At 40.6% G+C, this 14066-nt stretch overlaps 1 protein-coding gene and 1 pseudogene across 3 annotated transcripts; both read left to right on the plus strand.

Moving 5' to 3' along the window:
• LOC117078415 overlaps positions 1-452 on the plus strand; it is a 41440-nt pseudogene extending 40988 nt beyond the window's left edge.
• On the plus strand, positions 78-13394 carry SLITRK4 (SLIT and NTRK like family member 4). Of its 3 annotated transcripts, none has more exons than XM_033201343.1 (2): positions 78-458; positions 4995-13394. In XM_033201343.1, the coding sequence occupies exon 2, from the start codon at positions 5045-5047 to the stop codon at positions 7556-7558; it is 2514 nt and encodes an 837-aa protein (XP_033057234.1). In that variant the 5' UTR covers positions 78-458; positions 4995-5044; the 3' UTR covers positions 7559-13394. The 3 variants fall into 3 exon arrangements, with proteins under 3 accessions (XP_033057234.1, XP_033057235.1, XP_033057236.1); XM_033201344.1 differs by lacking the exon at positions 78-458 and adding an exon at positions 974-1280; XM_033201345.1 differs by lacking the exon at positions 78-458 and adding an exon at positions 1459-1819.
• Positions 13395-14066: the final 672 nt, after the last annotated feature.

Raw genomic sequence — 14066 nt, forward strand, 5'->3', positions numbered from 1 at the left:
GGAACGCACACAATGCCTCCCTTATAGGGCTTGAGCTGGGAACTGAGCATGCTCAGTAGCCAAAGTAGATTTTTTTTTTTTTTTTCTTTTGGTCGCAAGTGCGGCATCTCTCTCAGTCCCACGCCTCTCTTTCCTCAACCCCTATCCCCTATCCCCTGTCCCCACCCCCAGCTCCCAAATCATCCGGCTTAACCCGTTCCGCACCAAAGGCCCACGGAGTTCTAAGGTGCGGATAATTAACCCGTCTCCTTCTAACCCAGCTAAATAGTCTCACTTTAGGCTAAAGCCTCACACTTTCGCCTTAAAGCCCCCGGCCCCTTACGCGCAGACAGGTAGGGGGAGTGCGAATACTACTGGATCCTAGGAAACTGGTTCCCAAGAAGGCTCCTTCCAGGATCGACCGCTACGGAGAAGTATTCCAGGAGCCCTCTGTTCTGCGGGGTGACAATTAGCCAAAGGTACCGTACCCGTGATACAAAATCCAAGTATGATTGTTGCATTTGAATGTCATTGTTGTTGACTCATTCCTCTCCATCCTGTAATTATTCAATTCCGCGTAGGCTCGACGACCCTATCGATCCCCCTCGGCCCCCCTCCCCAGGCTTTCCAGTGTTTCTTGGCTTTTCCTGGCTTCTTGGTTGCTCTCTCAAAGGAATGCCCCGTGTGTGTGTGTGTGTGTGTGTGTGTGTGTACGCGCCTTCGTTATTAGGGGACTGGAAGAGAAGAAAAAGGCTCGAGTGTGTGTGTGTATGTGGTGGGGGGATGAAGGCAAGCGCGCCCTTGTTAGAGGACTGGGGTCTCCACGTCTGAGGAAAGGGGTCGCTCCTCCCTAGGGAATGTTTTAGGCAAAAAGAGGGGGCGGATACCGGGAGGAAAGCGCGCTGTCTTTCTGGGTGTGTGGGTAGAAGAGGAATCAAATGGGCATGTCTGGGTGGGGGACGGGGGTAGGAGCTCAGGAATGTGAGGGGGTCGAAGTGGTCGAGTGTTGGGAGGGAGGACTGCTTGTGTGCGGGGTGAGGGGGAGTGGAGAGCGGGGGCGGGGATTTAGCGCGTGTATGTAAAGGTGCAGCCCGCGTGCTAGGCTCTGGGTGCGCGCGCGGTGTCTGCTCGGGTGCGCGCGCGCGCCGCTGCCCGCCTGCCCGCCTGCTGGGGCTGCTCCGCGGGTTTGACGGGCGAGCGGGCGCGAAGGAGCTCTGTCCGGAATCACATAGAGACCAACGTGGAAACAGCAGCGCAGGTCGCGGCGCCGCGGGCCCTGCACGAGACGCTGGGCTCTAGAGGTGGGTGAATTTCCAGCGGGAGCTGCACAAGCTGCACCGACACGCGCTCTGCCTCTTCCCCGCTCAGCTCAGTAGCGCGTGTGCGTGCGTGTGTGTGTGTGTGTGTGTGAGAGAGAGAGAGAGAGAGATCGCGCGCGCGCGCACGCGCGCGGAGGGGGCAAGTAGCTTATTATTTTTAGTTTGAGTCCTGTTCGTTTGGGGCCGGTTGAGTGGCCAAAGTGGCCGAGGTGGCTAATCCTGCCCTCCACCTCCCACTTGCCTGCCTACGGCGCGGTCGCATGCCGCTGAGGACCGGAAAGGATTCGGGTGTCCTTGGCATCGCTGCCCCCCCATACCCCGGGCGACCAGGGCGGCGGGGCAAGTGTACCGGTCTCGGGTGGCTCCGGCTGTCGGGCCGCTGGGCTGGGTTGGGCTATATTTTTACGCCCCACTCGCAGCCACTTTCCGCAGATGTGGATCTGAGGCTCGGGGCAGTGGCCCGCGGGCTGGTCGGAGATTGCTAGCGCTCGGCAAGACTAGGAATACCAGAGGAAGAGCCGGTGGGTAACTCTAAAAGCTCTGCAAAGCCAGGCGAGCGCTGCCAGCGCGACTTTGCAAGGTGCCTAAATGTTGAGCTGATTTTTGGCATGGTGAGAGCAGGATTTATGTAGCTGGCCGGGGAGGGACCATAGGCAAAGGGGAGCCTGGGCCGCCGCTCGCAGCCACAAAACCACAGGTTCCCTCTGCCCGTGGCAAGCAGGTCAGTAACACCCTAGTGCCAACGTCTTCAAGGCGGCCTGATTTGGCCATCTCTTCCTCCTCACCGCACGCCTGGGTCTAGAGAGGTCCATTGAAACTCCAGCAGCTGCCCCTTGTGGGACGGGAGCGCGCGGAGAAATGTGTGAGCAGCGGGACTGAAGGCCCCCGCGACATCCCGCGCGGTACCCCGCCTCCACTACACGGCCGGCCAGGCTGCTGCTTGGGCCCCTGACGCGGAGGGGGCTGCGCGCCGGCTCCGGGAACAGGGATGCGGCAAACATTGCGGTACGCGCCAGGGGCCCCTCCAGCCTCCTAGCCGCCCGCCCGAGGTAGCGCACCGGGGGCGGCAATGGCCGAGTCTCTCCACGAACCTCTACCACCTCCATCCGAGCCTTAGGCAGGCCAGCGGGGTTTCCCGAGTGAGCTCTCGGGGAGCCACCTCGGCCCACCTCCCTGCAGCCCATCCGTGGTCCGCCCTCCTCAGGCCGCCTCTCTCCTCCCAGTCGCGGACTGCCAGGCGCTGCACTCTGGTGGATGCAGGATTTGGTTTTGGTAGGGCTAGATGTGTTCGGTCTGGTGGGTCGTGGGAGCCAAGGGTCTTTCAGGGCACGGAGAGGAAGACGGAGAGACCGAGAGGGAGACGGACAGCTCCCAGCAGCCACAGAGAAGGCTCTTGGTACCCAACTGGTACTTTGTGGGCTTTTCCTTTTCTTTTTTGCGTTTTTCCCTTGATGTTTAAATGTGCATGTTTTGGTGGTACCACGCGAGTGTGAGGCTTTTTCGCATGCATTCAGTGCCCCCTTTACTGTCTTCGTAGCTCCCCTCTCGGAGCTCTTTTTCTTCCTTTCTCCACATTTCCATAGTCTCTTGCCCTTTCAGTACCTCTTTTCCTCTCTCCTTGGTGAACCAACTGGATTCTTTCTCTCTCTTGCCTGCCCCTCCAGCTGCTTGTGGCTTCCTCTGTTTCACAAGAGCTGCATTTGGGAACTTCCTGGCTCATCCTAGTGACTTTTCCCCCCTTGCTACTTAAAGTAGAAATTGCCAGGAGGAGGAGGGCAGCTTCTTACGCATTTTCAGATTTGTTGAGATTCCTGGTTCTTGTTTTTGTACTGAATTCGGATTATAAGGAATTTCTTTTTAAATTTTCTGCGTTTGGTTTTTAGTTTGGTTGCTTTTGGGTTTCTTTGTTTTGAGGTGGGTGGGGTGGTGGTTTAGTAACAAGAAATGACTCAACTGAACCAAAATAGCTGTCGAAAACCACATTCATAACAAGGCAAAAAATATCAAGTGAAATTTTGATTTTACAATGAAAGTTGCTTTAGGTGATGTCATAGTTAAGAATTATGACTTCTTTTTTGCAATGCCAATCATGCTCTCATGGTGAATAGGGGAAATGCACGTCTATATGGCAGCCAAATAGCATCTCAGCAGTGCTGGCTGTATTCTGAACCAAACTACTTAAAATGCAAATCCTCCTGGGTCATGGCTAATGGATTGTCTACCTTGAGACATGTTCGGTTTTACCACTAGCTGATTCCTCGTGGGCAAAATAAACAAAGGAGTTTCTGTGTGACACTTCTTTCTTTGCATCATCTCCTTGTTGTGTGTCCCTGGGTATTCTACGTATTTAATTAATATTTGGAGGTAACGATATTGAAATTACACCCAGCTTCCCATTCACGATGGAAAAGACTAACGTTGCTAAAATATTATCAATAAAATGCACGCTGCTTGTGTTGTTTAATCTTTTTCAGGAAGCATTGTGTATATTTGTATATATATGCAGGATTTAAGGACTCGAATACGATGGGTTATTTTGCTAAGCATTAAACTCTACCAACAAGTGATTCTTTATGTGTTTATAGTCAGGGACATGGGGTGGTAATATTAGGAAGGGCGGGTGGGTGTTTGGAAGCGATGATTTTAGGACGAAAAATGTGCTGTACTGAACATATTTGGTGCTGTAGAAAAAGCTACTCAAAGATTGTGATGTGTGAACTCCTCTTTCTCAGCAGTTGCAGTCTGTGGTCAAAGTAAAAGAGATAAGCAGTTAAGCCGAGGATCAGTCGGACCTGGGTTCAAAATGGTAAATAAAGGTGTGGGAGAGGGCCAGGGAGGCAAGAGAGCCAGTTCTCAAAGTGGAAAGGCTGCCTGGAGATTAGCTAAGCAATGCAGGAGTAAGCAGGTTACTCTGCTGCTTTCAGAGGCTCAAAGACAAAAGGCCTTTTGCTCCCTCTTTGGGAAATGACTGACAGGAAATTAGAGACTGTTTATTTACCAGAAAATAAAAGTTGGCCATCCCTTACTCAATTGTTTTTCTAGAACTGCACAGATTCGTCTGTGTATTTGAAGGCAGCAGTGTACAGGAGTGAACTGATTGACAGAAACGAGCTTACCTATGGGGCTATAGCACAAGCAAATCTCTTCCCAGGTCACTGTCCCTTGGTCTTTTAACAGTCCCTGCTACAGCAGCCCAATCCTCCCATTTCCATCCTCCAGTGAACTCTGGGCTCTAATATGTTTTGTATTCAGCCTCTCTATCTAACTGAAGCTTAGAGAATAGATATCCACTCATCAAAATGGCTTTGTGGTGCAAACTCGATGGCATACTTGATGGTCTTGGTCATTTGAAGTGCAAATAGGAAGCTTAAGGCCTGTGTTCAAGGGCAGAGTTTGATGGTCCACGTGGAAAAAATATTTTCAGATTGTAAGATTTCAGCATGATTAATAATATATTTTCCTATTGTTGGTTGTGTGTTCTGCACATGTGAATTTTGTGTAAACCACAGGTATGGAAAATAAAATGGATGGCAGTTTTGGTGGTTATTATTGTTTGAGTGAGAATATTTGGAGGTTTGGTTGTCTTAAAAATACAACTCTGGTAATTATAGCCATGTGTTCACTATGGTATGATTTAAATACAAGTAATTTTTCAAGTAATGACCATTGAAAAAATGTTTTCTTTTTATTTTTTAGATTATTTCTCTTTATTCAGAAGCATACAGTTGTTTGCTGATTGCAAGAAGATGTTTCTTTGGCTGTTTCTGATTTTGTCAGCCCTGATTTCTTCGACAAATGCAGATTCTGACATATCGGTGGAAATTTGCAATGTGTGTTCCTGCGTGTCAGTTGAGAATGTGCTCTATGTCAACTGTGAGAAGGTTTCAGTCTACAGACCAAATCAGCTGAAACCACCTTGGTCTAATTTTTATCACCTCAATTTCCAAAATAATTTTTTAAATATTCTGTATCCAAATACATTCTTGAATTTTTCACATGCAGTATCCCTGCATCTGGGAAATAATAAACTGCAGAACATTGAGGGAGGAGCCTTTCTTGGGCTCAGTGCATTAAAGCAGTTGCACTTGAACAACAATGAATTAAAGATTCTCCGAGCTGACACTTTCCTTGGCATAGAGAACTTGGAGTATCTCCAGGCTGACTACAATTTAATCAAGTATATTGAACGAGGAGCCTTCAATAAGCTCCACAAACTGAAAGTTCTCATTCTTAATGACAATCTGATTTCATTCCTTCCTGATAATATTTTCCGGTTCGCATCTTTGACCCATCTGGATATACGAGGGAACAGAATCCAGAAGCTCCCTTATATCGGGGTTCTGGAACACATTGGCCGTGTCGTTGAATTGCAGCTGGAAGATAACCCTTGGAACTGTAGCTGTGATTTGTTGCCTTTAAAAGCTTGGCTGGAGAACATGCCATATAACATTTACATAGGAGAAGCTATCTGTGAAACTCCCAGTGACTTATATGGAAGGCTTTTAAAAGAAACCAACAAACAAGAACTATGCCCCATGGGCACCGGCAGTGATTTTGATGTGCGCATCCTGCCTCCATCTCAGCTGGAAAATGGCTACACCACTCCCAATGGTCACACCACCCAAACATCTTTACACAGATTAGTAACTAAACCACCAAAAACAACAAATCCTTCCAAGATCTCTGGAATCGTTGCAGGCAAAGCCCTCTCCAACCGCAATCTCAGTCAGATTGTGTCTTATCAAACAAGGGTGCCTCCTCTAACACCTTGCCCAGCACCCTGCTTCTGCAAAACACACCCTTCAGATTTGGGACTAAGTGTGAACTGCCAAGAGAAAAATATACAGTCTATGTCTGAATTGATACCGAAACCTTTAAATGCAAAGAAGCTGCATGTCAATGGCAATAGCATCAAGGATGTGGACGTGTCAGACTTCACTGACTTTGAAGGATTGGATTTGCTTCACTTAGGCAGCAACCAAATTACAGTGATTAAGGGAGACGTATTTCACAATCTCACTAATTTACGTAGGCTATATCTCAATGGCAATCAAATTGAAAGACTCTATCCTGAAATATTTTCAGGTCTTCATAACCTGCAGTATCTGTATTTGGAATACAATTTGATTAAGGAAATCTTAGCAGGCACCTTTGACTCCATGCCAAATTTGCAGTTACTGTACTTAAACAATAATCTCCTAAAGAGCCTGCCTGTTTACATTTTTTCCGGAGCACCCTTAGCTAGACTGAACCTGAGGAACAACAAATTCATGTACCTGCCTGTCAGTGGGGTCCTTGATCAGTTGCAGTCTCTTACACAGATTGACTTGGAGGGCAACCCATGGGACTGTACTTGTGACTTAGTGGCATTAAAGCTGTGGGTGGAGAAGTTGAGCGACGGGATTGTTGTGAAAGAACTGAAATGTGAGACGCCTGTTCAGTTTGCCAACATCGAACTGAAGTCCCTCAAAAACGAAATCTTATGTCCCAAACTTTTAAATAAGCCGTCTGCACCATTCACAAGCCCTGCACCTGCCATTACATTCACCACTCCATTGGGTCCCATTCGAAGTCCTCCTGGTGGGCCAGTGCCTCTGTCTATTTTAATCTTAAGTATCTTAGTGGTCCTCATTTTAACTGTGTTTGTTGCTTTTTGCCTTCTTGTTTTTGTCCTGCGACGCAACAAGAAACCCACAGTGAAGCACGAAGGCCTAGGGAATCCTGAGTGTGGCTCTGTGCAGCTGCAGCTAAGGAAGCATGACCACAAAACCAATAAAAAAGATGGACTGAGCACAGAAGCTTTCATTCCACAAACTATAGAGCAGATGAGCAAGAGCCATACTTGTGGCTTGAAAGAGTCAGAAACTGGGTTCATGTTTTCAGATCCTCCAGGACAGAAAGTTGTTATGAGAAATGTGGCCGACAAGGAAAAAGATTTATTACATGTAGATACCAGGAAGAGACTGAGCACAATTGATGAGCTGGATGAATTATTCCCTAGCAGGGATTCCAATGTCTTTATTCAGAATTTTCTTGAAAGCAAAAAGGAGTATAATAGCATAGGTGTCAGTGGCTTTGAGATCCGCTATCCAGAAAAACAACCAGACAAAAAAAATAAGAAGTCACTGATAGGTGGCAACCACAGTAAAATTGTTGTGGAACAAAGGAAGAGCGAGTATTTTGAACTGAAGGCGAAACTGCAGAGTTCCCCTGACTACCTACAGGTCCTTGAGGAGCAAACAGCTTTGAACAAGATCTAGGTCATGTAATCTTACTTCATACAGAGGACATTTATTTAATGATGAAAGTGCCTTTTGTTGACTTCTAACTTCCAAATACTATATTATCAATAGGCATAGAGGCAGGTGTTTCCAAGGGTGTCTCATTAACTGTAGCTGCAAAGATGTGTCAAGTAGAAGAGAATATGTTTAATAGATTTTACTACATAAAACCTATACTGTGGAGTCCTGTGGGGATACTGCAAACTCTATTGCCAAAGGGATGCTTTATACACATAATACTGAATTTAACCTCAAGAGGCAAATCTGTTTTGTATCCCAATGCAAAACCTTCGTCTCTTTGTGCTTTGTAAAGCAAACTCAAGAAAACTGGTACAGGTGTTTGTACCTCAGTTGGGTCCTTTATCTTGCACGTAGATTAAGTTGGTGGAACTGGAATAATCCTTTTGATTTGTGGCATTGTAACAACTCTGTGTAAAGATTATCTGAAAAGTAAAAAAAAACAAAAACAAACAAAAAAAAAAACAAAAAAAAGCATGCAAAGAGAGAACACTCGATAGTATTTGTAAATTGGTAACCTTTATGGCCTGCATCTTGAAACTGCTGGATTTATAATGTTAAATTGTGCAAATACTTGTTTAAAATATAACATGCATTACATAACTATAAAATAAATTTGAATACTTTAAGCATTACCTGTCTATACATAAAAATCTAAAAGAAAAAATCAACGTGAGTTAGATAGCATTTGTGATGATCTGAAGAAATATGTGATGTTTATCAGAATTAAACATGGCTCAAATTAAATTAACACTAGAGTTTGTTCTCAGTTAGGTGAAATACCCACAATCCTTAAAGGTTGTCCAAAATAAGCAGAGTGCTTACTGTGTGAGCGCACCCAAAGCTATTTTTGTAACATAATTCATATTTATGAAGTACTTTGTATACTAAATAGAAAAATATGTACTCCTTAATATGTATTTAATATGCCTGACTTGTTTTCCTGATCACAGTGAATTTACCAGTAAGTATAAATGTAGACAGAAAAAAATATACTAAACTGAAATAAGCCGATGTGTACAGAAATATTCTGGACTTCGTGATCAGGTGTAACTTAAAAACAAAAAAAAATTAAAAACAAAAACAAGAAAAAATTACAAAAGAGAAGTTAACTCTGTGCTATTCTTGTGAATTTAGCATATTATCTTCAGATTTGTTACCAACTGTGCATTTAAAAATAAGTTCCTTAGTTTTCTAGTATTGTGTCTGGGGCAGTTGTTATTTGCCATCAGTTGTCTTGCTTTTCAGGATTCTATGAGCTTAATTCAAATAGTTTTCGCTACAAGTATTTAAAAAATAATGAATAAGGTTAATAGGTATATCTTGTATGCATCAGTATCCTGTTCTTTCATCATTCAGACCACTATCAGATAATCTAGTAGAACTGTAAACATCATGGTAATCTTGGCTATGAAAGCCACACTGTAAAAATGCTTGCATTGGTTTCAGATGAGTTCACAGTCTGCAACTACAAATGATACACCCCTGTGTTTGTTTTTGCTAAGATCTAAGTCAAAATTTGTTAAAGGAATAAAGTAACTGAGAATGGGTGATTTCAGAACTTTTGTAGGAGCTCCCGATTAACAAAGTGATATTCAGAAACACATTGTCTTCTTGGCCTGCCTGCATATATATATATATAGATATATAGATCTATATAGATATACATATATATGTGTGTGTGTATATATATATGCGTGTGTGTATATATGTGTGTGTATATATACATATATGTATGTGTGTGTGTATATATATGCGTGTGTGTATATGTGTGTATATATATACATATATGTATGTGTGTGTGTGTATATATATAGTGTGTGCGTGTGAGAGAGTGTCCCATCTTTTTTAATTACCGTATGAATCAGTAAGATAACCAAGAAAGTAAACATAGCCATTCCTCATGATTGCAAGTGGCATATTTTTTTGTTGCAGCTTCCAAAATGATACTATGTTTATAGTTGCAGTAGCTGTTCCTTTACTAATCACTAATTTCAGGGCTTTATGTGTTTGTTGCAAGATAAAAAAATAAAAGAAGCTTGGCTTTCTTGGGTGTGTGTGTATGTGTGTGTGTGAGTGTGTGTATATATATGTGGGTATATATTCATACATATAGATAATTTGGAAATCTTTTTTAAATAGCAAAAAACGTCTCCATGTGTATGTGCTGGTGCTCTTAAAACTTTAGTGTGTAATTTTAATTTTTATGATGTCTGTGAAAACTTTATATGAATATAAAATAATTCAAACAAATAATTGCTTTCTGATCTTGAAAGAAAAGACAAGATGTGTGCCCAACAGCTTTTTTCATCTACAGTTTCATAAGGACTTTTGATATGCCATTACCATGCATGCACACATACACGGATTAAAGGGCTCCTAATGTATACTGACAGGATAAAGATACAAAGGCTTCAAAGAAAGTGTTTTAGTTTAGTCTGTCAATAAAGTATGGCTTGAGGGATCTTAAATAGACACTTATAGGAGGAATCAGAAAGTTCCATTCATGGTCTGGGGATAATAGGTCATTTGAATGATACCTTTTATTCAGTGTGGTGATGTTTTGAAGATGTTTCAAGGTTTCTGCAGAATTCTCAATGGCAAGAGTACCTGCCACCATCTCAAAAGCTTGCTGTAGCATACTGGCTATCTCATACTCTTCTGCTAAAAGGTATAAATGTTCAACTTTTTTTAAAAAAGTAATTTAACATATGTGGTTATTTGGAGGTTCAAATTGTAAATGAAAGTAACAAATTCTTGGTTAAGGCTAATATATTTTCCTTAACTGAAGTCATTGTGCCTACATTATATAGTGTATACAATTTTGCACCTGTCTTTCATTAGTTCTAGTTGTACATTTTATGATAATGTAGTTAGGTATAAGTTCTGAGTTGAGTACAAACACAGTTAAAATACTGTATCTACATTTTGTTGGCTTCAACTATAACCTTGATGTTAGTTTAACCCCTTGAGGTATGGTATGCACATCAGTACAGCATTTTCAGTGGAACTTGGATGCAAACCTATAAAATCCAAGAAGTGCTCATTTCTAATGTGGTCTGACACATCGTGGGCTTCTTGGCACTATGTTCATGTATATGGACTATGTTAGAATGATTGCAAACAAATTTAGATCTTATGAAGTCAGTGAAGGGGTTGAGATAATATATTGTGTCCATGTAATATAAATCAAGTTTTAAATTATTTTTTATGAAATCAATAAAGATGATTCAATTCTTTAAAAGTAAGTCTTTGTGTAATTTTATGAGAAAGCAGCTATTAAAGTAGAGTGATTCAAGTCTATAAGACAATTTATATTCTATATTTAGTTTTTCATTCTGAATAAACTGAAAAAATATATTAATTAGAAATTTATTTAAGACCATCTTTCTTTTGTCGCTTTTTTTAAACACTTACTTTTTTTTAAGCCATAAGGATGCATAAATTATACAGGACATGACCTTATGAGTAATATCAACAGGTATTTCAGAAATAACAGAACACGTCTAGAGATGTATGGTGGTAATATTAATCTATAATATTTTTTGCATGATTTGTACATTGACATTGTATGAAATGAGCACAGTGAGGTTTTTTTTCGTTGTTATTGTCGCATCCAAAGAGTTGGGGAGAAACTATATTAAGAATGTATTTATAATCACTATTTTAAAATAAAGTAAAAAAAATTGTATTGTTTTTACCCTGATTTGATTATTAGTATTTTAGGTTAATTTGTAAGAGAAAAATCAAGTAATGCTGTAAAAGCTAATGTAAATCACAGAAAAGAACTGTTTTAATGACTTTTGTTTGCTTTTAATAACATCAAGGTATTAGAATTTATTAATTGCCATTTTTATGAAAGTATTAATAAAATTGTTTGCTACAATGATATTTCTGAAGCCACAGTTTGTTAAATATATTTGTCTTTCCATTATTTTTCAGAAAAAATAAAGCAGTAACCAAACTGATCATTTCACCCAGATTTGAGGGTAAGATATAGCTTTAGAATACTGTTTGTATTCAACTTAACTGCTAAATCTCTGTTAAAAAGAAATGCTTTCTTTAGAAACATATTTTCAATCTGTGTTCCTTCCCACTGGCAGCCCCTTTGGAGAAGAGTCAGACAGTGCCAAGATCAACATGCTTTGATTCTTGCCCATTCTTTTGAATCAGTTGGATTCTGACATAACTTCAGATAAGCAAATCTTAACTATCTTAACAATCTTAACTATCTGCTCAAATACTTTTAGAAAACCTTCAGTACCTCTGTATTCCATTGCCAGTTTGCATGTTTACAGGTTAGTTACCCACTTATGGAGTGAATTGTGATTTGTATTTGGTTCTTTTAAAGATGACCAAAATTATCAATCCATCACTTGACCAAAATCATTACTGTTGTGGAAAATGAACTAATTGCATTATGGTTAACTTGAGGGCAGAAAGGAATATAACTGACTATATTGCCCAATACAGTGGGTTTAAGGTTCATATATTTATGGTAAGACAAGTAAAGACAGAAACAGAGAAAGAGAATATAAATTAAGATTGTTGTTGCTTTACACGTATACATAGGTATGCTGAAGGTGTGAACAGTATAGATAGCATATACAAGTACTTATAGACTAAATGCCTTATGCATCTGAGGAGATACACTGCAGGATTGTGTTATTTTATTTATTTATGAGTACTGAGCACAGAGCTTTGGGTTCCAGCCACTTCTGTTATGTAGACAAGTGGCATCAAATCAAGGTTTGGCATCATTTCTCATGCTCTATCCAATTAGTCACTGTGGTCAGATGGGCTGAACTAAAATAAAATATCCTGTTTGTGGCTTCACTTACCGAGAATAACTGGTGACATATATCAAGTTCACCTGATAATTGTTAACTCTCAATTTCAGATTTCCTAAGGATCTGTTCTTTATTTAAAAGCAAATGGGAAGTCAAATGAATTTTAGTAATTTACTTTGTACAGAACTGCCCTTAATCTAATTTTGAATTTTATTTATTTATTTATTATTTATTTAATGTCTTTTCAGTTTCTACTGGTTGATAGGATTGTGTTTTAAAAGGGAGAAATCGAGGAAGGGAAATTGTGTTGTTTTTCTTATATGACATGACTTTTTAAAATTTTTTAAAAAATATTTTAACCTGTTGTTCTTATGTCTACAGGAGGAAGATAAATTAGGGCTCTGAGGCATTTGAATATTTTAGACCAAATAATTGCTATTCAGAATAAAGATTCAAACTTCTCATTAATTCATAATTAACATTTCCACTGACAGTAGACCCCAGAACCAGGAGAGAATTACTCAACCCTCCACTTTAGTTTACTTTTGTAGACACTGCCTAAATAGAAATAGAAATTCTGGTGATTACAGTAACATCAAAAATGACAAATTACCTGTTTAATTTAAAAAGGTCATGAATGAGGCCTTCAGAGAAATAATGTTAATAATATAATGAATAACCGTAGGGCAGTGCCTTTAAATTAGCTATATGAAGGAAATAGTCTTTTTAAGTTCCTGAACAATAGATTTCTCTTAGTTGGCACCTCACAAATACTAGGTCATGTCAGATGCTGCTGGTTAATAGCTGAAGGAAGGCATGTTGTGCAGTGGACATTGCTCATAGAAGTGTTTGAAAATCATAGTAAGCTTTGTTCTCCCTGCTAAGACTTGCTATGTATATTTCCATCATTGTTTCATGTAAACTGAACCATTGTGGTAAACTTTTGGAGTTGATATGGAGTAACTTTAATGCTGTTTTCACAAATAAAAGTTTTTTCTTATAGGTCACATTTGTAGCCATTCAGTGTGTTTATTAGTGTGAAATTAGTAAAGCTCAAGTTCAAAAAGAAATGCAAATAATCTGGTTTTAGCTGATGCAGTCATTATGTTAGTTTACATGTCTAGGCCAGGTCTGCCTACACACATACACATGCATACACGTAAGAAAGATAGAGGGTAATATGTGCAAATAGTGAATTATGCACAAAGGGAATTATCTAGTTAATGTAAACAAAATATTTCTACCTTGACCACCTAGATTTTTCAAATCCAAGTAGATTGGGACCTAAATGTTATTTGTCCTGTTTTTTTTTTTTCCCCCCCACACTTGAAATTAAAACCTGACCACTTTGTCATATATAGTAGAAATTATGCCCAGTTTATCTCCCAAGACTTCTCTGGATTTCAGTTATGTTTGTTGTCTTCAGATTTTATTTTGATTTTCTTTGTTAACATTTTTCATCACTATCATCCCCAAATTATATGCTTAATAAATGTATAGTGCTGTGTACGATGTTCAGGCAACCAGCCCGCCCAGGTGCAAATCAATGCTGCTACTACCTTTCACAAACGTTATTCAGAGAACTGTACAGAGGCATTTAGATCCAAAATAATCCCACGATGAGGATTGAATTAGAAATTATTGGAACAGGTATGGTTTTTTTTCCCTTAAAGAAGGAA

Source organism: Trachypithecus francoisi, unplaced genomic scaffold (assembly GCF_009764315.1).
Source record: "Trachypithecus francoisi isolate TF-2019V2 unplaced genomic scaffold, Tfra_2.0 Lachesis_group6, whole genome shotgun sequence".
NCBI classification, from domain to species: Eukaryota; Metazoa; Chordata; class Mammalia; order Primates; family Cercopithecidae; genus Trachypithecus; species Trachypithecus francoisi.